The sequence below is a fragment of the Eptesicus fuscus genome, chromosome 3 (genome assembly GCF_027574615.1).
Source record: "Eptesicus fuscus isolate TK198812 chromosome 3, DD_ASM_mEF_20220401, whole genome shotgun sequence".
Classification (NCBI taxonomy): Eukaryota; Metazoa; Chordata; class Mammalia; order Chiroptera; family Vespertilionidae; genus Eptesicus; species Eptesicus fuscus.
The window spans coordinates 7,999,419-8,026,238 of NC_072475.1; the positions used below are offsets into that span (position 1 = coordinate 7,999,419).

The 26,820-nt window shown below is 58.2% G+C and overlaps 2 protein-coding genes across 2 annotated transcripts in view; one reads left to right on the forward strand and one right to left on the reverse strand.

The window, feature by feature from the left end:
- The window catches only part of PDXK (pyridoxal kinase), a 30,951-nt gene extending 16,170 nt beyond the window's left edge, over positions 1–14,781 (forward strand). The window contains exons 3-12 of the mRNA XM_054713582.1: positions 1,388–1,492; positions 2,053–2,136; positions 2,812–2,858; positions 3,425–3,510; positions 4,774–4,819; positions 6,545–6,656; positions 7,806–7,942; positions 9,395–9,461; positions 9,715–9,944; positions 12,140–14,781. Of these exons, the coding sequence (XP_054569557.1) occupies positions 1,388–1,492; positions 2,053–2,136; positions 2,812–2,858; positions 3,425–3,510; positions 4,774–4,819; positions 6,545–6,656; positions 7,806–7,942; positions 9,395–9,461; positions 9,715–9,827 (797 nt within the window). The 3' untranslated portion in view covers positions 9,828–9,944; positions 12,140–14,781. The remainder of the gene's footprint in view (positions 1–1,387; positions 1,493–2,052; positions 2,137–2,811; positions 2,859–3,424; positions 3,511–4,773; positions 4,820–6,544; positions 6,657–7,805; positions 7,943–9,394; positions 9,462–9,714; positions 9,945–12,139) is intronic.
- A 4,884-nt stretch (positions 14,782–19,665) lies between these two features.
- LOC129148533 (cystatin-B-like) lies at positions 19,666–22,940 on the reverse strand. Its single transcript, XM_054713583.1, has 3 exons — positions 22,757–22,940; positions 20,619–20,720; positions 19,666–20,014 (listed from the first exon to the last, which is right to left on the reverse strand). The coding sequence occupies exons 1-3, from the start codon at positions 22,835–22,837 to the stop codon at positions 19,886–19,888; spliced, it is 312 nt and encodes a 103-aa protein (XP_054569558.1). The 5' UTR covers positions 22,838–22,940; the 3' UTR covers positions 19,666–19,885.
- Positions 22,941–26,820: the final 3,880 nt, after the last annotated feature.

Consider the following 26,820-nt stretch of genomic DNA (forward strand, 5'->3'; position numbering starts at 1 on the left):
CGGGACACAGCCAGAGGCTGCCAGCATTTGGTGTACGTGAGAGCCGGTGGGGGCAGTCCTGCACTGGGGAGCTCTTGGACTCTCCCTGCCCCTGACTCTCCCTGCCTCCTGACCCTCCTGACCCTGCTGACCCCGGGGGTCTCTGATGAATGGGGCCAATCAGGTTCTTCTACTAACAGATTCACCCTCCCATGTCAGTTCACACTGGTGTCTCTCAAGGGACACAGAGATGCGCATTTGCCCCAGAGCCACGCTGCCTGCAGAATCGCTTTGACAGTTGGAGCTGTTCCAGAATCAGGTTGACTCCTGCTCATGCACACCGGCTGCCAGCAGAGGGCACCGTCGCCCTTCTCCCTCCAGGCTGAGCAGCCTGGCTACGGGGCGGTCTGAGTTAGTCCAGATCACCACCCGGTGGTCCATGTGGAGGGTCGTAGGGATAACTCTCAGGTGGTTTTTACTTACGTGCTTGGAAGCACATACTTTAAGGCCCTCCCATTGCCATAAAGGACACCAGGAGGAATTCTCGTGGGTGAAGTGTGGGGTGTCCGTGGCGTGGCCCTGCCCCTGGGGAACTGGGAGCCCTTGGCCTGTCCCCATCTGAGCCTCTGTGGGCAGGGGCTCCACGTGGCAGGCGGGTCCCCTCAGGATGCTCACATGTCTGTCTGCACCTGCGTACCTGTCGGGGACGGGAGCAGGTTGAGCATCTGGGCCCATTTCTAATTCACATTTGGCTCTTGGTCACGATTTGATCCAAGACTTGCTTGGGCCGCATTCCAACCTTACGTGGAGGTGGAGGGCGGGGGGTGCTGGGATGTGACAAGCCCTTACCTGCCAGATGACAGCGATCAAACAACTCAGCCTGGATGGGGAAACATGCACAGTAGAAGCTGGCAAAGCAAGTGACTGTGACATGTGGGGACACAGCCCAGGGGCCCCCTCGAAAGGCAGGGAGAACTGACAGTTGCGTGAGCCCAGCGTGTCCTTTTCAGAGTGTCCCTCTCCCCGTCCTGTCATATGACACGGGTTCCACAGGTGTCCATGGGCCGGCCTGGAGAGCTGATGCCCTCGCTGCCTTGGATTCATTCCAGAGGGAACTGGCGGTGGGAGGTGTGATCCCTGATGCCAGTAATTACAAACACAGACAGTGTCAGCCAGGGTGCTGTCAGGGGCACTTTGAGGCTGTTGGGCACCCACAGGGATCAGCCCACTGAGACACCGTGCCCGGGAGGTCTCAGTCAGCCCCCGTGTCAGTCCCTGGGGAGGGGACCATTCACGCCACCAGCGTATTCAAGGTTGGGCTGTGCTGGGCCATCAGGTGAAGCTGTCTCACCCGTGTGCCGTGTGCCGTGTGCCGTGTGCCCGGCCCTGACCGCTCTGCTCTCCCCAGGCTACGCACACTGGAAGGGTCAGGTGCTGAACGCAGACGAGCTGCACGAGGTGTACGAAGGGCTGAAGCTGAACCACGTGAATAAATATGACTACGTGCTCACGGGTAAGGGCCCCGAGGGCGCAGGCGCTGGGACCTGTGAGCCTGGCTCCCGCTGGGATGGACTCGGGAAGTCCCAGAGCACCCCACGCCCGGGCTGGTCCCTGGTCCCTGCCTCCTTCGAGGAGGGGAGGCGCATGCCACCGAGCACCTGGTCCTGTCCAGGCCAAGTCACACTGCTGGGCCCACAGTGGGGTTGCAGTGCGCATGGGGTGGGGCCAAATGGGGTGTTGGGAAGAGGTTGGGGTGAAACACCCAAGTAGGCAACACGCTGCCGCCTGGTATGTTGGTCTTATTTTTACCCGCCCTTGGTTAAAAAAAGGACCTGTTTGTGTTTATGTACGTGGTTAAAAGTGAATGTGTTTATTATTGGAATGGACAGGACAGAAGAACATCCCCTATACACCCATCACCGAGGCTTCCTCCTCTGGGGCGGTGCCGGTGACCCTCGCGGCTGCATTTGCTGGGGGATGGTCTTCCCCCTGGCGCAGGACGGTTTCCCTTTGCCGCGGTCGGTTGCCGTGAGCCTTCTGTTTTGTGAGGGGGGCCTGCTCTCCCTCCCACAGGGTACACGAGGGACAAGTCCTTCCTGGCCATGGTGGTGGACATCGTGCGGGAGCTGAAGCAGCAGAACTCCCGGCTGGTGTATGGTAGGCGCTGGGCTGTCACCTGCCGGAGTGGGGGCCCCGGGGAGCCTGTGCATGGGTGAGGGCTCCCTCTTGCACCCCAACTTCATGGTCCACCTCCCAGCCTGTACGCACTGAACCCGGGGGGTGGAAACACCTTCACCAGGAACCTGGCATCTTTGTGCGGGGGGCAAGCAGGTTGTAAGCTGGCTTTACCAGTGTCAGTGTGCCACGGTCACTGCATTTGAGGTTTGTGACGCCCCAGGTGGCCCGGATGAGAACGTGGGAAATTCCAGGTAATGAGTGAATGAGAATGGGAGGCCATGCTTCCCCAAGAAGCTTTTAGGTGCAGGTGAAGTTTAACAACAAATACCATGTGAAAGGCCTTGGCCGGTTTGGCTCAGTGGATAGAGCGTTGACCCGAGGACTGAAGAGTCCCGGGTTCGATTCTGGCCAAGAGCACGTACCTGGGTTGCAGGCTTGATCCCTGACCGCAGTCGGGGCATGTGTGGGAGGCAATCAGTCTATGTGTCTCACATCAATGTTTCTCTCTCTGTCTCTCCCCCTCCCTAACACTCTCTCTAAAAAATGGAAAAATATCCTCGAGTGAGGATTAAAAAGATTAAAAAAACCCTGTGAAAGGCTCTTTGTTTCCCGGCTGCAGCCCTTGCTGATACGATGCCCTTTGTGCCTCCGCAGTGTGCGACCCGGTGATGGGCGACAAGTGGGAGGGCGAAGGCTCCATGGTGAGTGTGTCACGCCTGTGTGAGAGCGTGAGCGCAGCTGTTGCTCACGCTAAAGCAGGACACCCAGCGCTGATGGACGAGGCGCTGCTCTGGGGGAGGCGGGGCCCTCGGTCGGAGGGGGCAGGGCTGGCAGAGAGGTTTCCCAAAAAAGGGCCAGAGAGTCGGTATCTTAGGGCCACGCTTCCCTGTTGTAGCCAAAGCAGCCAATTTGCAGACCAACGGACATGGCTGTTTTCTGGTAAAATTTCATGTACGGACACAGATTGGAATTTGCTGTCATTTCCACGTGTCACAGCGTGTTCCTCCTCTTTTGATGTTTCCCCCGACTATGAAAAAATGTTAAAATTGCACTTGGCCCATGAGCCGTACACAGACAGGCAGTGGGACAGGCCGTGGCTCACTGTCCCCGTGTGGAGCCCTTTGGGTCCCCATGCGCTGCCTGTCTCCACGGTGGGGAGCCCGGTCTCACGGGGGGTGGGGGGGGGTCCCCCGAGCTGGACTCGAATGTCCCGGTTTCGTCTCCTCCTCTGTGTGCGTCAGCCTGTCCCTCTCTCCTTTTCCTTCAGTACGTTCCAGAGGATCTCCTTCCTGTTTACAAAGAAAAGGTTGTGCCGGTCGCAGACATCATAACTCCCAACCAGTTCGAGGCTGAGTAAGTGACTGTAAATGGCCAAAGCGTCCGACCTCCCAGCGGTGACGGACACAGCGCAGGAGGTGTCCCCACTTCCCTCCTGTGGGTTCGGCTTCCCGGAAGGTCCTGCCTCAGGGGAGCGGAACCTGGCCCCGGGGTGGGGGCAGGGCCTCCCCAAGTCGGAGCCACCTGCCCCGCTGCGTGCTGGGGTGACGAGGTGCCCAGGGCCGATCTGGCTGCTTTCTAGCCGTCAGCAGTAGCGTGTGGTTATTTTACTCCTGGACAGCACGAGTCTTGGGGACAGAGAGAGGGAAGTGGTGCCCTGGCAGGTGGCTGCCACAAGGGAGGGAGTCCATGCAGCTGACACGGGCGGTCACCCTGAGCTCCGGAACCCACTTCCCAGATCTGAGCATGAGGTGGGGAGCCGTGTGCAGCCCTCTGCCCAGTATCAAAGGGCCCCACCCCTTGTATTGAAGAACCAGGCGCTGAGGGTGTAAGGGGCGCTTCCCGGCGCCATGGTGTGCAGCTAAGTGCCAAGTGGGTGAAGGTTGGCTCTGTTGGACCATCAGCCTGGTCCCCTCTGTCTTCGAGGCCACTCTTTACAGTCAGAGTGGGGGGACTCCCAGACTCTCGGGTTCCCCTGAGCCAGGCCTGTCCATCGCCCTGAGGACCTTGGCCTTTGGTGGGCTCCGTGAATGTGCACCTGAGCCACTGGCAGCTGTGACTGTGGATGCGGGTCACCTTGCTGGCCCCGGGTGCCGTGGCGCGGGTCCCTAAGGGGGCCGTGTGCTGCTGTCCTTTATGTTGTTACGTGTACACGTTCACCACAGTCGAGCTTCCGCACGCCCCGTGATGTGTGAGTTCCCGTTTAAAACTAAAGTTGACTCTTTTTAAAAATTCATTTTTATTGATTTCAGAGAGGAAGGCAGAAGGAGAAAAAGATAGAAGCATCAATAATTGAGAGAGAATCATTGATCAGCTGCCTCCTGCACACCCCCTAATGGGGATTGAGCCCGCAACATGGGCATGTGCCCTGACCGTGACCTCCTGGTTCATAGGTTGATGCCCAACCACTGAGCCACCCCGGCCGGGCCTAAAGTTTACTCTTGACCGGTCCCCAAACACATCATGGTGGCCACTTGGTCCGTGATGGCCAACAGGCTCTGAGTTAGTTCCCTGTGGGGGGTGGGGGTGGGGTGGGGGTACCAGTGCTGCTGTCGCTTTGAGAACGTTCCAGGCACGACCCAGCAAGCAGCGTCTCACCTGTGCCCGCCTGCCTTTCAGGTTACTGACTGGCAGAAAGATCCACAGCCAGGAGGAAGCCTTAGCGGTAAGGAGACCTTCCAGGTCCTTAGTGGGGCAGGTGGCCTGTCCCTGGGGAGGGGACACGCACTCCTGTGGAGATGGGAGACAGACACCCCCAGGGGCCAGCTTCCGGCTGCCTGTCACCTAGCCCCGTGGTCGGCAAACTGCGGCTCGCGAGCCACATGCGGCTCTTTGGCCCCTTGAGTGTGGCTCTTCCACAAAATACCACAGCCTGGGCGAGTCTATTTTGAAGAAGTGGCGTTGGAAGAAGTTTAAGTTTAAAAAATTTGGCTCTCCAAAGAAATTTAAATCATTGTACTGTTGATATTTGGCTCTGTTGACTAATGAGTTTGCCGACCACTGACCTAACCTGAGGGCCAGGGGGATGTGTTGTCAGTTTCCTTTCTCACCCCGGTTGGTCACTTGCAGCTTCAGGCTTGTCAGGTTTGGGTGAACCCACTGTCTGCTCTGCTCTGGCAGGAGGCCCCGTCTGAGCTCACTGGGGCGGCCGTAACAGAGTCCCACAGCGGCGAGCAGAGTGGGGAGCCTCCTCCCGCTCCGAGGCCTCCGAGCCAGATGACCTGGGGTGGGAAAGGGACGGGCATGGGTACAGGCACCCCTCGCTATGAGAACTAGAGGAAATCCACAGTGCCCGGTACGGGAGGGTGGCGGGGGGGTAGCTGGCCTGTCCCCTGTGTGCGTGTGTGTGTGTGTGTGTGTGTGTGTGTGTGTGTGTGTGTGTGAGGTGGGGGACACGTCTCCCTCAGCCCACACTCAGCTCTAGAGCAGGGAGTGCCCACTCGCATGATCACAGGCACTGCTCTGAGGCAGGTGCGCAAGGCAGACAGGGCCTCCTCCAACTCTTAGAGAAAAGCCCAGTTAAAGAGTGGCCGCGCCTCGTGGCTCGGTGACCCCCAGCCCGAGGCCCAGGGCTGAGAGAGGAGGGACGCGGCTGCTAGGCTGTGACGGGGAAGAGCTGAATCCTAGCCCAAGGGTCTGGGACTTGGCGTCCATACTGGTCCCCGGCACGAGAAGTTCCGAATGTGTGTGCACGATTCACGGTCAGCACGGGAGCCTTCCCAGGCCCCCCACGTGACCCCGTAAGATAGTGCAGCTCCGCTGGCTGGCGCTGCCCACGGGAGGCAGGTGATGCGCCTCCTGCTGCGCTGAGGCCCTCCTGCCTCCGCCCAGGTCTCTCCAGGCCTGGCCCCTGCTCGGTTCAGCTGGTTCCCTTTCCTGAGGCCCGAGTGGACCTCAGTGGGTATTCTGTCACAAGGCCTGTGCCCTCGAGGGCAGGGAGCCCCCAGCCCCCAGCATGTCGCTGGACACACAGCAGTGGATGTTTGTTGAATAAATAAGCGAGTGAGGGAGTGGCTTCCCAGAGCGGACGGGTGGTGGGAGCCCAGATGAGGAAGGACAACTGGCCCAGCTGGTTGGCACCTTCCTCCAGAAGGTGGGCACCTGTAGGGTGCAGATGGGGGCTGGCAGGTGCGTGCCCTCGGACTTCAAGCCGAGCGAAAGGGGACGGTAGCTCTAACCTGGCAAAGCTGTCACTGGACGGGCAGGGGCCAGTCGGTGGGTTCCGGTTCTCAGCCTCTGTTGTCCCCCCTCTTCCCGCCCTTAAGCCAAACCCTGCCAGAGTGCGTGCGGGTGTGAGTGCCGCTGTGCGTGGCGGTGTGGGCTCAGGGTGAGGGGCAGGAGTGACGGCTTTCGGGCGCTCCCTGGCTGATGGGCTCCCTGTGCCTGGCAGGTGATGGACGTGCTGCACTCGATGGGCCCCGACACCGTGGTCATCACCAGCTCCGACCTCTCTTCCCCGCGGGGCAGTGACTACCTGATTGTGCTGGGAAGCCAGAGGATCCGTGAGTCCCACCGCCCCGCCCCGCCCCGCCCCGCCCCAGCACTGAGCCCCCTTCCCCGAGGGGCAGTGACTACCTGATTGTGCATCCCTTCCCCTTGGGGTAGTGACTACCTGATTGTGCATCCCTTCCCCTTGGGGCAGTGACTACCTGATTGTGCATCCCTTCCCCTTGGGGTAGTGACTATCTGTGCATCCCCGAGTCCCATGCCCACCCCGCCCTGCCCTGCCCCACCCCACTGTGCCCCAGCACTGAGCTCCCTTCCACACCTTTACTCCCCACGCCCCTTGAGGCTTCTGAGAAAGTTTGGAATTTCCTGAAGTCCTGTCACCCCCACCCCAATCCTGAGAAAGATGAGACTAAAACGAAATGAGGAAGGATTCCAGGAATCAGGTGCAGTGGAGCATGGGGAGCTGCCACCTCCCCCATGGCCGCCAAGCAGCCCTCGACATCCATGATGGGGCCGGCAGCATGAGGATAACGTGCCGACTTACTTACCTCTGGGGTCACAGGGAACAGCCCTACTGGAGCCAGGCTCTCGGGGACCCAGGGGTCCCCACGCCTGACCTCCCCAGAGCTGGGGCTGGGCTGACCTCGCTTCGTGGTCTGCTTGCTCGTTGTTTCCTCCTGCGCGTGCCACCGGGTTGGTGTGCTCCGCACAGCGTTAAAATGACGGGCTGGGTCACTCCCACTGCCCCAGAGAGCAGCGTCTCACGGCTCCCTCTGCATCTGTGTGCAGGAGCACACGCACTCACGCACTTGCACATGCTCATTCACAAGCTCACACTCACGCTTGCACACATGCTCACACACGTCAGTAAGTTCACATAGTCCCTGCAGCTCTAGGCGCCGTGGTTACTCGGGCTCCCTCCACAGATCACACGACCCGGCCCCTCATCAGCTGCGCAGTCCCCCCATGCCGTCCTGACGGTGGTCAGCAGGGGCTCCCATCTTTCACTTGCTCCGCTGTGGGGTATTGGGGGCACCGGGTAGGCCCTGAGCCCAGGGGTCGGTCGGAGTGAGCCTCCGTGGGTGACGTGACCCTTCCGCGTGCAGTGCAGGGGCTGAGCGGGCAGGAGGGCAGGCTAGGGCTCCGGGCTGGCCCTCCGCTGGTGACGGTCTGGGGTTCCAGCGGGCCATGCTGTCCCCCAGGGCACCCTGATGGCTCCGTGGCGATAGAGCGCATCCGCATGGACATTCACAAGGTGGACGCCGTCTTCGTGGGCACCGGGGACCTGTTTGCGGCCATGCTCCTGGCGTGGACACACAAGCACCCCAATAACCTCAAGGTCAGCAGGGCATGCCCCTCCTGCCCCGTTGACCCCTTCATCTCTGAGGGGAGTGGTTATGTCCCTCCAGAGCGCTGGAGGGTGTGAGGATTACGTAGCTTTGGTTTCCACGTCCTGCCCCACCTCTGGCTGGAGGGTGTGAGGATTCCGTAGCTTTGGTTTCCACGTCCTGCCCCACCCCTGCTCAGCGTCCCTCTCTCGTTCCCAAGCAGGGTGCCAGGCCCAGCCCAGGGAGGCCTGTGCCAGCAGAAACCTGAGGGCTCTGGCTCAGGACTGAGGTGTGCAGCCTCGGTATCGGGGAGCCTCTGTCAGCAGAGCCGTCAGTGCGAGGTGTCCTCAGATGTAGTCCCTGGGCTGGTTTGGTAAATGGGGGAGTGGGGGTTTTCTGTGCACTCTGTGGTCCAGCTCAGGACGCCCAGGTGTGCTCTTTGACCTCCTGCTGTCATATTGTTCTGTCTGATGCCCCATCAGCTGGCAGCCAGGCCTGTCCTCCATCAGGAACGTTATAGAAACGTCAAGTGGGTGAGGCCTGCTGCCCCCTGAATTTGGGAAGGGCAGACTTCTGTCTCGGGGGGGTCCACTCGAGGAAAGCACAATTCGGAGCTCAGGATCTGGAATCGGTTTCCTCTGAGGCTGTTGGCAGAGCCCCTGGAGGGGCCCCGTTTCCTCTGAGGCTGTTGGCAGAGCCCCTGGAGGGGCCCCGTTTCCTCTGAGTCTGTTGACACAGCCCCTGGAGGGGCCCCATCTCCCCTGGGGCCCAGGCCTTCCCAACACATCTGGGCTCTGTGTTTGTGCAATGCAAGGCTTGCCCTGGGGTTCCTCCCCTCTCACCCATCGAAGCCAAAATGTGCCATCCGCTGGCTGGTTTCACACCCTCCTGCCCCCTGAAAGCCAACCTGCTGAGAGTGCAGACCTGCCGGTCTAATTGGCAGCAGCGGGAGCTCCATCTGTCCAGGCAGTGGCATCGTGGTGCCCAGAGGAGGGCTCACTGCTGGGCCTCTGAAGGCCGAGTTGGTTTAGGAAGGGCCCTGGGCCCCAGAGTTGGGGAGGCAGTTCTGTTGGCTTCCCCGGCACCTGCGGAGCCCTGAGTCTGACTGTGAGCAATGACTTTGGCCGACCTTGGGGCACAAGTTCTTTCCCGTGTAGATTCTTTACACTTAATTCATGCCAGAAACACTAAGCATCTACTACGTGCCAGGCAATATGGATGGCCCTGCGTCACAGCCCCTCCCCAGAGCTGTCTGGTCCGGGGGGGGCAGTTAGTGATGCAGGCACCTGCTTAGCTCTGTTATTCTCCGGGGGGACGGCCCAGCTAGTTGGGGGAGCATGTGCTGGCCAAGCCAGTGCCCTGGTGACTCGGGGTGGAGACAGTGCCCTCGCAGGCAGCTGTGGGCGGCACGGTGAGTGGACGGTCTCGAGGTGGCCGGGCACAGTGGTCCCTCCTCCCCGCAGGTGGCCTGTGAGAAGACCGTGTCAGCCATGCACCACGTTCTGCAGCGGACCATCAAGTGTGCGAAAGGTACCACCGCAGGCCCGTGGGCGCCTTTGCGATACCGAGAGCCTCCCGCTTTGGGGCCTCAGGCAGAGCGGTGGGAGGGGGAGAGGTGGCACCTGCACAACTGTGAATGGGGTTCCCGGGGCTCCCCCTGTCCCCCTGGCCTGGCCTTTAGGAATGGGGGCAGTGGGCTGCAGCCCGGAGCTCCCCTCCGGCTGGGAACTCCGAGGCGGTCTCGCTGCTCTGCCCCGATGCTCACGCACTGTCTGCTCCGTAGCCCAGGCTGGGGAAGGACAGAAGCCCAGCCCGGCCATGCTGGAGCTGAGGATGGTCCAGAGCAAAAGGGACATCGAGAACCCGGAGATTGTCGTCCAGGCCACGGTGCTGTGAGGGCTCCTGCGCCCACCTGCTGGCGCAGCGCCGGCGTCTCCTCCTCCGTCGTCATCCCTGTGAACACGTAACGTCTGCCTTAGAGCTGTGACCGGAACTTGATGTTTTTTTCCTTTTGTGAGTGTCCAGCATCCACTGGTCTTAATTGTGAAAATGTGCCAGTCGTGCTTTTTAACACTAACACAGTGATCGCAGAAATTTGTAATTTGGAGACCCAGCCCCCTTTTCCCACGAAGGCTCCTGGGCCTCCCTGAAAACCAGCTCTGTGGTCACCCCCTTGGGGGCGTCCTCCCCAGCTGGGGGGCGGGGGGCATGGTGGGAGGGGCTGCTGCCCGCAGAGGGTCAGGTGGGCTCCCACCACTGAGTTGCCCGCTGTGCACCGTGGCCGGGACGTGACGGGCCGGTGTCTGTGTCTCTGAGAACGAGTGTGGTGTCCCCATCCGCATCGGACGGATTACGCCAAGTACCTTCCTTGTCGTCCTGACCTCTCCCCCCGGCTCCTGCATCAGGATTTGTTTCTTACGTTGCTGCTCGTGGGTCCCTGGGCGTTTCCGATGTCCCGCTCTGTTTCCCCATATGGACTGGTCAGTGCCGGTGGCCCAGACACACACAGGTGTGCACGGTCCCTTTGGCGGGGACCTTCCAGGACCCCGAAAATTCCAGTCCACAGATCTCACGAGTATCCGCGGGACCGCCCTGTCACCCACGAGTGTCTTTAGGGACCAGCTGCACGGGGCGCAGAGATGCCAGGAGAAGGACGGCTGGTGCGGGGCTGAGGGGTCAGGGAGATGCCACAGGGGCTCCTTTTGGAAAGCTCACCGAGTCGGTGACACAACAGCGTAAGCACTGCGTGTGTGCCACCGGCTGCTGGTGACGAGTACGCCGCGCCAGGGCGTTCGCGTGCGGACAGGTGCGGGGGCAGAGCTGTGCTCCTCCGCAGCCGACACGTTTCAGCCCTGGGCCCTGACACCGGTTCGGTTGTCCACTGCCAGAGTGACCTCCTTGGCTCCACTTGTCCAGAGTTTTGGGGTACCCTAGGCTTGGCTGGGGGCAGAGTGCCCATCTTGAAGACTCAGCCTGCCTGGATCTCCACACTCCGTGCCCTAGTCTGGGAGCCCACAGCCTGGAGGGGAGACACAGGATGCGGGGCCCCGTGGGGCTCCTGGGAAAGCACACTCTCCGAGGCCAGCCCTGTGCCCGGGGTTCCGTGCCCACAGGTGGGGCCCGCACAGCTCCTCAGTAGTCCGTTCTTCAGTTTGTAGAAAACGCCCGAGAAAGAAGAGAGGCCCCTCTCGGTTGAACTCCCGCACCACGGCACGGCCTTCCTCCCCCACTGTGACTTCTGAATGTCTAACTCTCACGCTGTCGTGCTCGCGATGGCCCGTGCACAGGGTCAGGGCGCTGTGTCCCTGGCTCCTGGTTCCGAGCACCAGGGTCCTCTGAGCCCCGGGGCAGAGCCCGGCCTCCTGGTCCCACCCTGCAGGGCCCGAAGGACCAGGAGGAGGAAGGAGCGGCCCGCAGCCTGGCGGGGGAGGGGGGGCAGCCTCCCCGACAGGGTGCTCACAGGGACCAGCCCAAGTCACCCAGGCCCTGGGTGTGTGTAGCACATTTAATGGGAAATACTGCCACTGCCAAGTAGAGCTGGGGAATGGCCAGTGAGAACATTGTTTTATTTCAATAGTGAGAGCCGGTGGAGGGCTGGGCAAGGAACCAGGTGTGCCTGTCCTCCACGAGATGCCAAAAGCCCACCTGGAAGGCACGGCGTGGGTGCTGGGCTTGTTCCTTGTGTGCCGGGAACTTGAAGGGAAGCGCACGCTCCGCAAACCCTGTTTGTCTCGGCTCTTCGGTTTTATTTCTGAGGCTTGGCCCCACGTTAGGGCTCCTTCTCTTACTTCCCTACATTCTCCAGAGAATGATGGGGTTCATTCCTCCTCAAAGCTCCTGTAGGACCACGACTCAGGTGCCACCGGAGGCTTGCCCGTCGGCTGTAAAGCCCCGACCCCGAGGAGCCGGAGACGGGCTGAGCTGTCTGGGCTGCGAGAAGGAACTTGGGGGCCCGGGAGCCTCTGCAGCGTGCGGGGCTCCTGTGGAAACGTGAGCTTCCGTGGGAGGCCGAGCCCCACATTCCCAGGCCCGTGTTGCTGAGCCTGTGCTGTCTGGGCTCGTCTCCACACGCACACGCTCCATGTCACGCTGACGGCAGAGGCCCCGGGCTGCCTGCGTGTAGAATTTCCCAACCTTGGTTCCTGGCGGTACTTCTTGATACAAGTTGGGTCCAAATTAGAATTGATCTTTGTTTTTACTTTGCATAGCTCAGCAACATGCAAAATGATGGTAATTTATGTTAACGTGGAGGATTGTTGTCAGAGTGCAGATTTCAAGACTTTCCAGTGTTTCAGACCTTCTCCTGTAGACCTTAAAAGATGAATTCCAAACGACGATTCCCTCTTCGAATCAGTCTTAAATCATTGCCAAGTCCTGCTGAGGTGATTGTGTTAGTCTGCGTTACTTTTGCAATATATGTCAGTGATTGTAAAATAATGCTTTGCTTGTCGTCCTATTCTTACACTTGTTAGAACCAATTTTTAAAGTGTTTAATTTTCCAGTGGCCTGAGCCTGGCCTGGCGCACCTGCTCTGAGTGAGAGGAGGGTGTTTTAGTGTTGAACCCAGGCCAGAGAGGGGGGCAGGCTGGGGTTACAGGATGTCCAGGGAACCCCATGTTCACTCCTCCGGTGACATGTACACAAAAGGAGGGAAGCCTATTCTGACCGCTGGATCGCCACTTGCGCGCACACCCTCTCCTTGTCCTTCCTGCCCTTGGGTGGGATCACCTGCCTGCCTGGGGCGTCGGGTCCACACCTGTGGGAATCAGAGACACCATGTGACTACTGTACTCAGCGGGAGAACAGCCAGGAACCCCTGTCTTCCTTCTCTGCCGCCCACCTATTCTCTTGGACCTCCTTCACCCACCTCTCTCCCTGGAGCCCCCGCCAGTCCCTACCCGGGCTAGCAGGAGGGGAGGGGAGTTTGTGACTGAGCAGAGTGGAGTATGTGCAGATGGGGACGTTGTGAGTGAGGTCCGGCTCTCTGAGTCTGGGTGGGAGCCAGGTGGCCCTGGACTCAATTGTGCCCACCAACAGAGCAGTGGGATGGAGCCCGCTTGTTTTTATACCACATTGGGGTTCCCTTCTCATCATCCTCGGAGGCTCTGGTGTTAGGGCTCCCTGGAGAGCCAGCTCCTGTGTCCCTGGAGGGAGCGTGTCAGGTGTACAAGCTGAGGGGCCCCTCAGGCGGACCCCAAGCCCTGGAGAAGATGGCTCTGGGAGGCCAGGCCCATCGCCTGAAGCCAGGGCAGCCTTAAGCTGTGGCCCCGTTGGTCTGGATGGACGTCATCCCCCCAGGAGACCTCCTACTGCCTGCAGTTCTCCTGTGAGCACAGGGATCGAGGGCGGCACACGTGCACCTTGGCCTGTGGCAGCGTTGGGGTGTGCGCTGCGGTCGGCCGCTTTGTGACAGGTGCAGCATCGGGCAGCTGGCAGGTGTTGTAGGTGAGAAGAACGTGAGATCCTGTGTTTTTACAGAGACCCTTGTCCTGGTGATGGGAGGTGTAGATTCTGGTTTCAGAATCCAGCCACACACTTCAGTCTCTGCCAGCAGGAGGGCTGAGGGAGAGGGTGGTGGGCTGGGAAGGGTCTGGGCCCCACCTTGGTAGATGGCAAACATCAGGTCTGCTTCTGGGGAACGTTTCTTCAGTGTATAAACCTCTGTCCGGTGATGGGAACCAGGCTTTGCATTCTGTGGTGATGCACGGGAGGGGGGCCCTGCCTGTGTCCCATCCCCCGCTGTGCTCCGAGGCTCCTCCCAGCATCACCCATCACCGCTGTCTGGAAGCCCCCACTCGGGGTTCTCGTAGCGCATGTGTCTTCTTGTGGGTACCTGCACTTTCTTCTCAGTGCAAAGTGTTTTCTTTAACTGATTGAAAAACAATGTCTTACAAACCACATTCCTACCTTTCATTTGAGATTTGAGCTCACCACACAATGTGTTCATTCTGTTTGTAAGACAGAACTCGGTGAATACTGTTAGGTCTGACTTAGGGGATATTTTAAAGCTATATTAGTGTGGGGGGGTGCTTTTCCTAGAATTGTCTTTTTAGATGCTGGCAGAGAGACAGGTGTTTTAAAAGCGTTTCCACTGTCCAAGTCACGCGGAGCCTGTGCTGCAGCGAGGCTTCTGCCAGCGTCACTGTGGTCACGGTGAACGGAGCCCCAACCTGCCGCCCCGCCTCCGCCCCAGCCCACCACCACCACGGGCAGGTTCTGATCTTCGTGCGGCAGGAAGCCCGTTCCACAGGAGGCTCCATTCCGAGGCTGTGGGGCGCTCGCCGTGCTGGGACATCATGGCCCGCAGGTCAGCTGCTGGAGAGCGAGGACCAGCCCTTCCCAGTGGCACCGCCCAGCCCGCACTGCAACCCCCGTCCTGGTGATGGAGGTGCAGATGTTAGCATTTAGGGAACTGGAAAGGAATTCCAATCTACGTGTAGACCCGGTGGTGTTTTGAATGTTCTAAGCTTCTAGCTGTGCACCTGCTAATCCAGAGCTGTAGTTGGCATTTCAATCAACGATTGCAAAACCAGCCCAGCGGGACGGAGCTACTGACTGGGAGCCCAGCCGAAGCTGCCCTGGGCCTTCCAGGCAAGGAGCTCGGACCTGGAGGCTTCTCGGGGGGTGTGGTCAGCCTGGGATCGAAGCACAGACCCCGGGTCCAGCGGTGAGGGGACGATCTCTGTGAGATTCAGACAGTGGCTGCATTGGCCCTGCGGTGACCAGCCCTGCCCACTGAGAGAGTGGGCACGTGTTTGTAAATGTAAAACACGGCTCACCATTGTAGAGGCCTCTCTGTGTGCTGCTCCTGTTGACTTATGATTCTCCACAAATAAATATTTTCATGCAATCGTGGTGAAGCGTGAGGAATTCTTCTCCACAGGATTCCCTTTTGTTAATCATCTGTGCAGTGCCTACACTGCAGTAACAAGCCATGGTCGCTGCTCTCCCTTCAACATCTTCCTCTTTAAAAAAAATATATACTGTATTTTCCGGCGTATAAGACGACTTTTTAACCCAGGAAAATCTTAAAAGTCGGGGGTCTTATATGCCGGAAAATACGGTATCTATATCTCTAATAATAAAATAAAAGGGTAATTTGGTAATTAGACCTGACGTCATTCCGGACGTCCTTCCTGATGAAGCCAGGGGGAGGGGCTGCAGGAGGTTGGCTGGCCAGCCCTGCCCCCTATTGGGGTAGGGGGGTGCAATCAGGGACGGGCTGGCTGGGGGAGGGGCTGGAGGCCTATCCTGGGGCAGGCTGATTGGGTGTGGGGCTGGCGTTGGTGGGGGGAAGGGAGAGGGCATTTGGCAGGCAGCCCTGCTCTTGATCAGGGTGGGAGAGTCTGATCAGGGGCAGGCTGGCAGAGGGGAGGGTCCGCGAGGTTGGCCGGCTGGCCCCACCCCCTGATCAGGCCAGTTCACTGGCCACAGTGGGAGTCATAGCGACCGGTCATTATGGTTGTTATGGCCATTATGGTCGCTGGCTTTTTATATATATAGATATTTTAATATCTATACCCTATCTAATAAAAGAGAAACATGCAAATTGACCATACCTCCGGTATACCCACAGGCCATGCCCACCAGCCAATCAGGAGCAAGTATGCAAATTAACCCAACAAATATGGCGGCAGCCAGGAAGCTGGAGCAAGCAAGAGGCTTGGGTTGCCCCCAGCGATGGAGGAAGCCAAGCTTCCTGCCCGCCCTGGCCGGCCCTGGCCTATGCTCAAGGCTACAAAGTTTCAATTATAGAAGATAAATAAATCCCAGATACCAGGGCCTCCGCTTGGGTCGCCGGGAGGCATGGCTGGCCTGCAAACCACCACAGGCCCCTTGCCCAGGCCGCCCCATGCCCCAAGGGAACCCCAACCCTGACCCGGGACACCCTTCAGGGCAAACCAGCCAGCCCCCACCTGTGCACCAGGCCTCTATCCTATCTAATAAAAGAGTAATATGCAGATTGACCATCACTCTAACACACAAGATGGCTGCCCCCATGTGGACAAAAGATGGCCACCACAAGATGGCCAGCATGGGAGGACAGTTGGAAGGGACAAGGCCTGCAAGGGAGGGCAGTTGTGGGTGATCAGGCCAGCAGGGGAGGGCAGTTGGGAGGGACTAGGCCTGCAAGGGAGGGCAGTTGGGGGACGATCAAGCCTGCAGGGGAGGGCAGTTGTGGGTGATCAGGCCAGCAGAGGAGGGCAGTTGGGAGGGACTAGGCCTGCAAGGGAGGGCAGTTGGGGGCGATCAAGCCTGCAGGGGAGGGCAGTTGGAAGGGACCCAGGCCTGCAGGGGAGAGCAGCTGGGGTGACCAGGCCTGCAGGGAGGGCAGGTAGGGGCAATCAGGCTGGCAGGGGAGCAGTTAGGCATCAATCCGGCTGATAGGGGAGTGGTTAGGGGCAATCAGGAAGGCAGGTAGGTGAGCATTTGGGAGCCAGCAGTCCTGGATTGGGAGAGGGATGTCCGACTGCCCTCAAGGGGTCCCAGATTAGAGAGGGTGGAGGCTGGGCTAAGGGACACACACCCCCGTGCACGAGTTTCGTGCACTGGGGCCTCTAGTGTGTGTGTGTATATATATATATATTGATTTCAGAGAGGAAGGAACAGGGAGAGAGATAGAAACATCAATGATGAGAATCATCGATTGGCTGCGACCTGCATGCCCCCACCACTGGGAGTGGAGCCTGAAACCTGGGCATGAGCCCTGACCGGGAATCAAACTGACCTCCTGGTTCATAGGTCGATGCTCAACCGCTGAGCCATGCTGGCTGGGCACACATCTCCCTCTTAAAGAAAGGGCCTGCCCTGCCCTGCCCTGCTCACTGTGGCCCAAGTCCCCTCCCCGCCAACCCACTCTGCTGCCCTACCCACTCAGGGTTTCTGCAAGACGCCCCCTGGGATCAGGAGGGTGGGGCTCCGTTTCCTGGCCCATCCCTGCTAGATTCAGAGGACAAGCTCTGGTCATTGATCAGGTGTCACTGCCCCTCCTGGGTTCCAGTTCCTTCACACCCTCCCACATCTTTGTAGATAAATCCTCAGGTCATCCCCAAGCAACAGGCTTTATGAGAAAGGCACCTGACTCTGCCTCTCAAACCCACTGTGACTGCCCTGTGCTGCGTAGCTGTCCCTGCCTGGACAGCTGGAGAATTAGGGCCTGTGACTCTCAAGGGTGGGCGGGCCCCTTTATCGCCGTCTTCTTGATGCTGGGGAAATAGAAGGCACTGACCAGTGACTCAAGTGCTTAGTAAAAGGGATGGGGGTGTCAGCACCCAGGGGGGACATGGAGGGAAGGGGCGCTATTACCAGCTTAGCCTGAAGGGCTAACTGGCAGGCCAAGTACCAGAATCTAAAAAGCATCCTTTAGAGGGGAGGTCACTGCCAGGAGAGCCCAGGTGGTCCCTGGGAAACGAATGGCGAGGGCGTCCCCACAGGCCAGAACCCAGAGCCCAGGGTGGGCAGAGGAGAGGCTGGGCCTGGTGGGCAGATGGAAGAGCTCAAGCCCAGCATTTGTCCCCCAAATCCTCTGCCAAAGGGTCCCCCCAGACTGGCCCTGGTTTACTGTCTTGTGCTATGTTTTTCGTGAGGTAAAATTCACAGGAAGTACACCTAAGTATCTTCAACTGCACAGCCCAGGGCATTTGTACCTCCCAGCGTTGTGTAACTGTCACCTCTTTCCTGTCACAGATGCCTCATCACCCTGACACAACCCACACCCATTAAGCCATCCCCCATTAATCAGGCAGAGCAGGGCATGGCTGTCAGCTCTGCTTAGCACCCTAAATGCCATCTCCCCGCCGGTCCCGGCAAGTCCCCAGGTGGGAAGTGTATTCGGTCTTCTGTTCAGTGCAAAATTGCTTGACTCTAAGAGGGTGTCAGGAAAGCTTTCTTCTTCCAGTTCGTGGAGGGACGGGGACGCTCACAGCTCACTGTGCAGAGATTTCTCACTAACCCTCTCCAGGCTCCGCATGCTCACCGTCCCGCCCTTCCACGCTCCTCATGACCTAAGGACGCAGACAGCCTGACCGTGGCACAAAACGCCACACACCCCAGGGGAGCCAAGTGGGGCTCAGGAATGTCAGACTGACATTAACCCTCAGGAACACACACTGAGTGACCAGATTATTATGACCACCTGACGTTTGTAGACAGAGTAGCCGTACACTTCATCCTATGGGATATGGAAGCCGAAGGCCTGTTCGAACACCTTTGCTGTCTGCAGTTACCAAGATAAAACGTCTCCAATTTGCACAGGAGCACAAGGATTGGACAGTTGAGCTTTGGAAAAAAGTCATGTGGTCCGATGAATCACGTTTCCAGTTGCATCATGCAGATGGCAGAGTGAGAATTTCCCGGAAACAGCATGAAAGCATGCACACCACATGCATGAGTACAAACCTTCAAGCTGGTGGGGGCAGTGTTATGGTTTGGGGCATGTTTTCCTGGCATGATTTGGGCCCTTTAATTCGTGTAGAACAACGTCTGAATACCATACCTAAGTATCGTTCCTGATCAACTTCATCCTACCATGTTGATGGTGTATCACAATGGAGATGGCTTCTTCCAACAAGACAATGCGCCATGCCACGGTGCTCGTATTGTGCAGGAGTGGATTCAAGAACATGAGGGAGACTTTACCTTGCTTAGGTGGCCCCCACCATCACCAGATCTCAATCCAATTGAGCATTTGTGGGACAAAGTTAAAAGAGCCATCAGGCAGCTGGTTCCACAACCATCAAATCTCACAGAACTGGACAGTGCTCTTCATCAGGCATGGTGTCCGATTCCTCGCATCACCTTTCAACATCTCGTGGAGTCAATGCCAAGAAGAATCGCCGCAGTATTGAAGGCAAAAGGTGGCCCAACGAAGTACTGATGGGGCGGTCATAATAATCTGGCCACTCAGTGTATGTTCAGTGCATGAATTCGTGCATGGGTGGGGTCTGGCCAGCCTGGCCAGGGAGAGGGAACATGGGCATTTGGCCGGCCTGCCTGCTGGTCGAACTCCTGGTCAAGGGGACAATTTGCATATTAGCCTTTTATTATACAGGATATACACTGAGTGGCCAGATTATCATGCGTTCAGAGATCATAATAATTTGGCCACTCATTGTATTCTACCTTTACCCTGAGCCAGACAGATAGAAATCTCACCAAACTGTCATTACTCCTATGATGTCAGGGGCACTCTTTAATTCTATTTCACACAAACACGGGGCCAACCAACCAGGTACTGACTGCACTGAGGGGCAGGACCCTGCTGAAACAGGCAGGCCCTCCCAGATGCTCAGGCTTTGAGCAGGCGCCGCACAGCCTCCCAGGCCGCCAGTGCTCAGGGCAGCTGCGCAGCAGGTTTGCCCAACACTTTGGGCCCTGCCGTGTGACTGCTGCTACGGAAACACAGTGTGACTGTCTGAGCACATCCGCACTCATGGTCTAGAATCGGGTTTGCTCGATTCCTTTTACTTATGGGGGCAACCGAGGCCTGGAGACAGGGTGCAGAGCCCAGGCGGCAGGGGGCAGAGCTGTAGTGGGAACAGACTCCTGGGGCCCTGGGTCTACCACCCACTTGCGGGGACATGGGGCCACCCCGCTGGGCTGTCCTCCTCAGGTGGAGGGGTCTCAGCTGGCTCAGGCTGGCGCGTGGCCGTGAAAGACCTTTGTACACACGTCTGGACACGTCTGTATGGTGGTTATGGTTTCAGATGACGAAAAACATCCACAACAAAGGAAATTTGCAAAAACTTAAAAATGCATTTATTTAGAGATCACCTAAGGCCTCTTGGAAAGCAATTTAGCTGAGATCATTGATTGGGAGGAAAATCACGCTAGTAAAGTCAGAAGCAGAGACACCAGATTGGTGCAGAGCAGCACAGACGCCGCTCATTTACGACCCCGGCACGCGAACACGTGACAGAGAACCACGTGGCGAAGGTTCAGTTCAAAATCCAGAACTAGAAATAGGTCAGCTCGTCCTGCTTGGTCTTGTGGGTCTGATAACGTGTCAAGGCCAAGGGCTTGTTTTCATGAGGGAGACTTCGAAACACTCGGATGTGCACGAAGTCATCATCTTCAACTTGAACCTGCGAAGAGAGAGTGGAGTGAGGGGGGCAGGTTCTGCCTCTGACCCCAAGTCCCCGTGCCTGGCGGACTGTGTGAAAAGGCCCTGAGAGCCTGGAGGCCGAGTCCCTTCAGGGCATCAGCAACTAGGGCGGGGACATTCCCATCTTCCTCCTTGGGGCGCAGCAGACGCCCATCACCCCGGCCAGCACCCTTGGCACCCTGTATTCGCTCCTCAGAGCCCTCAGTTCCCTGAAAGCCTCAGTCCTCTCCTCCACGGAGGCCTGCATGAGTGCATGCACACTCACTTATTTCATTATTGTTAAAACATTTTTATCGATTTTTAGAGAGAAAGACAGAGGGAGCGATACATCGATGTGAGAGAGACACATCGACTGACTGCCTCCTGCATGCGCCCCAACTGAGATCAGGGATCGAACCCGCAACCCAGGTACCTGCCCTTGACCGGGAATCCAACCCGAGGCCCTTTGGTGTGCAGGCTGACGCTCTGTCCATTGAGCCACACCAGCCAGGGCTACAGGAACCCCCTTAAGCACCTCTGTCCTGACCCCTATAGGCCCCCCTCCCGCCACGTCTGCATGAGCTCCCCTGTAGCTGACACTCCACCTTGATGAAGTAGTTAGTCCCCGCCACCACCTGGCTCTTGTACTCCGTGGCCTTGAAAGTGGGGTACTTCTTGTTTTCCTTCTCCTCCAGCTGGGCCTTCACCTAGGGGGCAGGAGAGAGGGGAAAGCGGTGTCTTCCTTCCTGCCAGAGTGACTGACACCGGAGCCGCGGCCTCCTGTCAGATGTTACAAACTGACCCCTAAGGCCCGCCCTTTACAGGTTATTCCTCGCAGTGCAGGACCAAGCATGTCAAACTCAGGGCCAGCACGAGGCATGTGGACCAACTGCGCCTTCGGGGAGGGGCCCTGACTAGGGATAAGAAAGGAGGGGGAATGGAGTCAGCACTAAGGACAGGAGGGAGGGTCAGGAAGGGAGAAGCAGGCCCCTCCTGCCGCTCCTCTGCCCTCTGCATGCGGCTGCAGGGTTCTCACTGCAGGCCGACCTGTCTCCGTGCTTTCCTGTCCTTAACGTGCCATGTTTGGACTGCAGGGATCTGACCCTGCGGACGGTGGACAAGCCTGAGGGGATGAGTGACACACACAAACCCACAGGGGAGGCTGGGAAGGAATCGCCTCCTTCTTGGCCTGTTTCAGGAGTGGAGGCAGGAAAGAAAGGAATGGTGAGAAAACCCAAATGCAGGCCATGGGACGGGGTATGTGGCAGCCTCCAGGCACTGCCCGTGGTGGCGGTTCCCTGATTGGCTGTTGGCCAGGAGAGAGATGGGCTGTGCTAGAGCGAAGGGGAGCACGAAAGGCCTGGGGATGGTGAGGAAGCTGCCAGTTACCAGCCCTCAAGGGACCAGGAGACAGCAGAGGGCCAGGGAAGGCCAAGGTCGGGACTGGTGGGTGCTACCTGAGGAGGCTGAGCCAGAATTTGGGACTCTGACATCCTTCTGGCCAGGGCTCCCTCTCTGACCTCTGTTCTCCTCACCTGCAGCCCAGAGAGCTTGGGGAGGAGTCAGTACTCGAGGCAGCAAGGTGTCCCTGCCCTGTCCTCTAGGAGCCACAGGCAAAGCCGCGCCCTCAAGAACTGCCTCCCAGCGGCAGTGGTGACTGCCCTCTGACTTGTCACTTTCAAGGGACCATCACCACATTAAGGAGCCCCAGACAGCAACCCCTCTCTCCTGAGTGAGCTGAGGCACATTCCAAGTTCAGCAAGTGAGGAATTCCTTAGGCCTGGGAAACCGGGAGCCGCAGGAGAGGCTGGGCTCTGGAGCCGTGGGAGAGGAGCCTCACACAAGCGGGCTCACCTCGCAGTCTCTACAAATTCCTCATTTTCAAAGTCTCATGGGACTGACTCACCACGCTTTACTGTGGTCAGATGGTCTGAACCAGTGGTCGGCAAACTCATTAGTCAACAGAGCCAAATATCAACAATACAACGATTGAAATTTCTTTTGAGAGCCAAATTGTTTAAACTTAAACATCTTCTAATGCCACTTCTTCAAAATAGACTCGCCCAGACTGTGGTATTTTGTGGAAGAGCCACACTCAAGGGGCCAAAGAGCTGCATGTGGCTCGTGAGCCACAGTTTGCCAACCACAGTCTAAACCACCTGAGCAAAGTGGGTGGGGGGTGGGAGGGGTACTATCGGGTCAGGGAAGAAGCAGGTTTGTTTGACTTTGTGTCTTCTCAGAACCTGCGCCTTCCTGTGGCCCCACCATCTCACCTTCCCCAGAACCTTCGGTGAAGGCACCCCAGTGACGCCCACTTTACAGACGAGAAAACAGAGGCACAGGCGTCCAGCGCTGCCCTGGGTCTGAACCAGGCTCTGCCTCTGCATCCGAGCCTGGTGTCTGTTTTTGTTTCAAAAAACGTTTATTTGGAGATGACTTCAAACTTACACAAGGAGTACTGGAATCAGGAAGGGTAGAAGTGTGGGCCCCCTGCATACCCTTCCTCAGGTTCACTGACCGCCAACGTCCATGCCACCTGCTCTACCTCCCGGTCTGTCGGACTCCCCCCTGAACCCCCAGGACACACACCAGGCCCTCCCCGCTGAGCCTGGGCGCGCAGAGCCCAGAAGCCCAGGCCCGGGGTCCATGTCCCAGCGCCAATGGTCTCCGCGTCCCGGAGGACGCTGCCCCTCTGCGGACCGGGTGGGACCGGACCCGGGCTCGGGAGGACCCGGGCGCCTACCTTGTCGGCGATGGCCTGGATCTCGGCCGTGGCGGGTTTGGTGTCGGACCACCCACCCATCAACCTCCCAGAAGCGCTCATGGCGGATCAGCGGGCACGGAGCAACAACCTGCAAGAGAGATCAGCAGTGAAGACAGAGCAAGTGCTGAGCTGCCAGCACCGCTCTCCATCTTAAATCCGCCGGTCAGCGGACGCGGGGCGGAGCCACGCGGGGCGGGGAGGAGGGCGGTCCGGTGGGAGGGGCGGGTCGGGGTGGGGTCGGGGTGGGCGGCATTGAGTGGGGTAGGGCGGGGGGAGCTGGGTGAGGGACGGGCGCCTTGCACTATCTGGGACCCCGCGGAGGGCGCCGCCTGCGGACCACTGGCGAGTACTGCAGTGCGCGCACCCTGTTTGGTGTTGGTCTTACTGGACTGGGAGACGCGCTGGGGACATATAGGCTCTGTGCGCCTCCAAAATGGGCCCCTTTCGCATATTGATTATGTTGAGCAGAGGGCAATGGAGACCCAGCCATTGGGGTGAGGAGAACCTTCATCTCTCCCTTCACAGCATTTAGGGAAGGCCCTGGCCGGTGTGGCTCAGTCCTTTGGAGCTTTCTCCTGTGCACCAAAGGGTGGTGGGTTCAACTTGGGGTTCCATATCTCCGTGGGGTCCTAAACTGGAGACAACTGATCAATGTTTCTCTCTCACATTGACGTTTCTCTCTTGCTCTCCCTCTCCCTCTCCCTTCCTCTCTCTAAAATAAAGGGGGAGAAAACAAAAAATAAAATGATTACATTAAAATCATGTAGGTAGGGTGCCTGGTCCAGGAAGAGAGCAAAGATCAGAGGTAATTTCTTTCTAAACCCGAGGCGCACCTGCATGGCAGGGCAGACAGCTGGTTACCAAACATCCGCTCTCCCCATCCTCCTGGGATGTGTCCTCCTCCCCTTTGAAGCTGCAGACCCACACCCTGGGCCTGAGCTCTGGAAGCTATGACCTCCGAACTCTGCTGCCACACTGCCTGCAGGGCAGGTTCCAGGTGGGAGAGACCCAGAGATGATGGGAGCTGGACCTGAGAGTCCCCAAGAGCAGTAGGGAGAGAAGGCTGCCCACTGGGCTCCAGAAGTAGCTGGGGGACAGACTGCCAGGGCATCCTGGAGTCCAGGACCAGGCCCTGCCTGGCCTCACTCCCAGTGCATTGGACTGCTTTGCACTTCTCATCTGCAAGACCTGGTCCAGCACCTGGCTTGCAGCAGCCACTCTGGGTGTCACCAGCGTGTGACCCAGGGACATAGTGAAGGGCTGATGTGTGTGAGCAGAGGAGGCACCAAGGCGTCCAGTGAGGAGATGCCTCCCAGGGCCTCAGGTTGGAGTGGGAGTAGCATTCCAGCTGCACCCGCTCCCCCACTCCAGGGCTGCACCTCAGGGGATGCTGGGCCTCTCCCACCACTGGGTGCTGACTGCAGGAGCAGGCCCAGCCTTGCCTTGTGTAGGGCTGAGTGCGGAACCCCAATGGGCGTGGCCCATGAGCAGGTAAGTGGGAGAGGCAAGCTTTTCTGGTGCCTGCCAGGGAAGAGCCTGGTTTGTAATTCAAGGAAGGGTGGGAGGCCTGATGTGGAGGGGAAGGAGACACCCTAAAATCCAGTCATTCATGAATGACTGAATGAATGAATGTGTGAATGAAAAAGGGGTTACATAGCAGACCAGGCTAGCTCTTGGCGCTGCATGGTGAGCCTGAAAATAACCACAAAGGTGATTCGATCATAAATTCCTGGCAGGGCAGGGCATGCCGGTAATCACATCCCACACCTATAGCTTCCTGGTAAAAGATCCATCTTTACCTTAAGCAAGCCCTGCCCATTGTGCTTATGCATCTAGGAAAGATACCTCTGATAAGTCAGGGGGAATTTCTTTTCCAAACCCCTTGGAGGCATAACCACACTGGCACCAGTTATGTTGCTGCCACATACATCTGTACTCACTGTAAGTGTTAACTGTCCTGTACCCACCAATGGGAAAGAAGTGGGTGTTTCTCCATTTGCTTCCTGGTAGTCGACCCCTCACATGTGTTGTCACAGCTCCTTGCTGGGGAGATAAGTGTGGCCCGTGTGACTTCACCTGGAGAGGATTCTGGAAGCCTCCTCCAGGGGTCTCCTGGACTCCCTCTGTATGACCTTCTCCTGTGCTGATTTGCTGTGTGTCCGTTTGCCAAAAAACTCAACAGCAGAAACCTCACATCCGCCTGCCCCACGTCCTGGGGGAGATGGAGAAACCGGGCCCCAGTCCTGAGGCTGGATATGGCTCAGGGGGACGAAGAAGCCACATGCCCCATGATCCCAGGCCACAGCCAGCCGGAGAAGTCGCCCACACTGCATTTCAGGGAAGACGGAGAAGCCGCCCACCTGCGGTCCAGGTGCCAGCACCTGCGGCTGGCTACAGCTTGGTAGACGGAGAAGCCGCCCACCCCGCAGTTCCGGGCACCAGCACCTGCGGCTGGCTGTGGCCTGGGAGATGGAGAAGCTACCCACCCTGCGGTCCTGGGTGCCAGCACTTGCAGCTGCAGCCCAGGTGAAGCCACCTGCCCACCATCCCCTGCGGCTGCAGCCGGCCTGGGCACTTATGGCTGACCAGAGGAAAGGAAGCCCTGATCCCGGGTCCCTGTGGTTGGCTGGAGGAGGGAATCCTGGGTCCCGGATGCAGGGCCAAGGCAGAGGTGGTTAGGAGCAATCAAGCCAGCAGGGGAGCAGTTAGAGATGATCAGGCTGGCAGGCAGAAGAAGTTAGGGGCAAGCAGGCAGGCAGGCAAGTGGTTAGGAGCCAGCAGTTCTGATTTGTGAGAGGGATGTCTGACTGCGGGTTATCCCCTGAGGGGTCCCAGATTGGAAAGGGTGCAGGCCGGGCTGAGGGACACCCTTCTCCTCCCCTCCCCCCGTGCAGGAATTTTGTGCACTGGGCCACTAGTGTGTGTGTGTGTGTGTGTGTGTGTGTGTGTGTGTGTGTGTATGTTGATTTCAGAGAGGAAGGAAGAGGGAGAGAGGAAGAAACATCAATGATGAGAATCATCAATTGGCTGCATCCTTCATGCTCCCACCACAGGGGATGGAGCCTGCAACCTGGGCATGAGCCCTGACCGGGAATCAAAATGACCTCCTGGTTCATAGGTCGATGCTCAACCGCTGAGCCATGCTGGCTGGGCACACATCTCCCTCTTAAAGAAAGGGCCTGCCCTGCCCTGCTCACCGTGGCCCAAGTTCCCTCCCCGCCAACCCACTCTGGTGCCCTACCCACTCAGGTTTCTGCAAGACTTTACCTTGCTTAGGTGGCCCCCACAATCACCAGATCTCAATCCAATTGAGCATTTGTGGGATGAAGTTAAAGGAGCCATCAGGCAGCTGGTTCCACAACCATCAAATCTCACAGAACTGGACAGTGCTCTTCATCAGGCATGGGGTCAGATTCCTCGCATCACCTTTCAACATCTCGTGGAGTCAATGCCAAGAAGAATCGCCGCAGTATTGAAGGCAAAAGGTGGCCCAACGAAGTACTGATGGGGTGGTCATAATAATCTGGCCTCTCAGTGTGTGTTCAGTGTATGAATTCGTGCATGGGTGGGGTCCGGCCAGCCTGGCCAGGGGTGGGGGGACATGGGCGGTTGGCCGACCTGCCTGCTGGTCGAACTCCTGGTCAAGGGGACAATTTGCATATTAGCCTTTCATTATACAGGATATACACTGAGTGGCCAGATTATCATGCGTTCAGAGATCATAATAATCTGGCCACTCATTGTATTCTACCTTGACCCTGAGTCACACAGATAGAAATCTCACCAAACTGTCATTACTCCTATGATGTCAGGGGCACTCTTTAATTCTATTTCACACAAACACGGGGCCAACTAACCAGGTACTGACTGCACTGAGGGGCAGGACCCTGCTGAAACAGGCAGGCTCTCCCAGATGCTCAGGCTTTGAGCAGGCGCCGCACAGCCTCCCAGGCCGCCAGTGCTCAGGGCAGCTGCGCAGCAGGTTTGCCCAACACTTTGGGCCCTGCCGTGTGACTGCTGCTACGGAAACACAGTGTGACTGT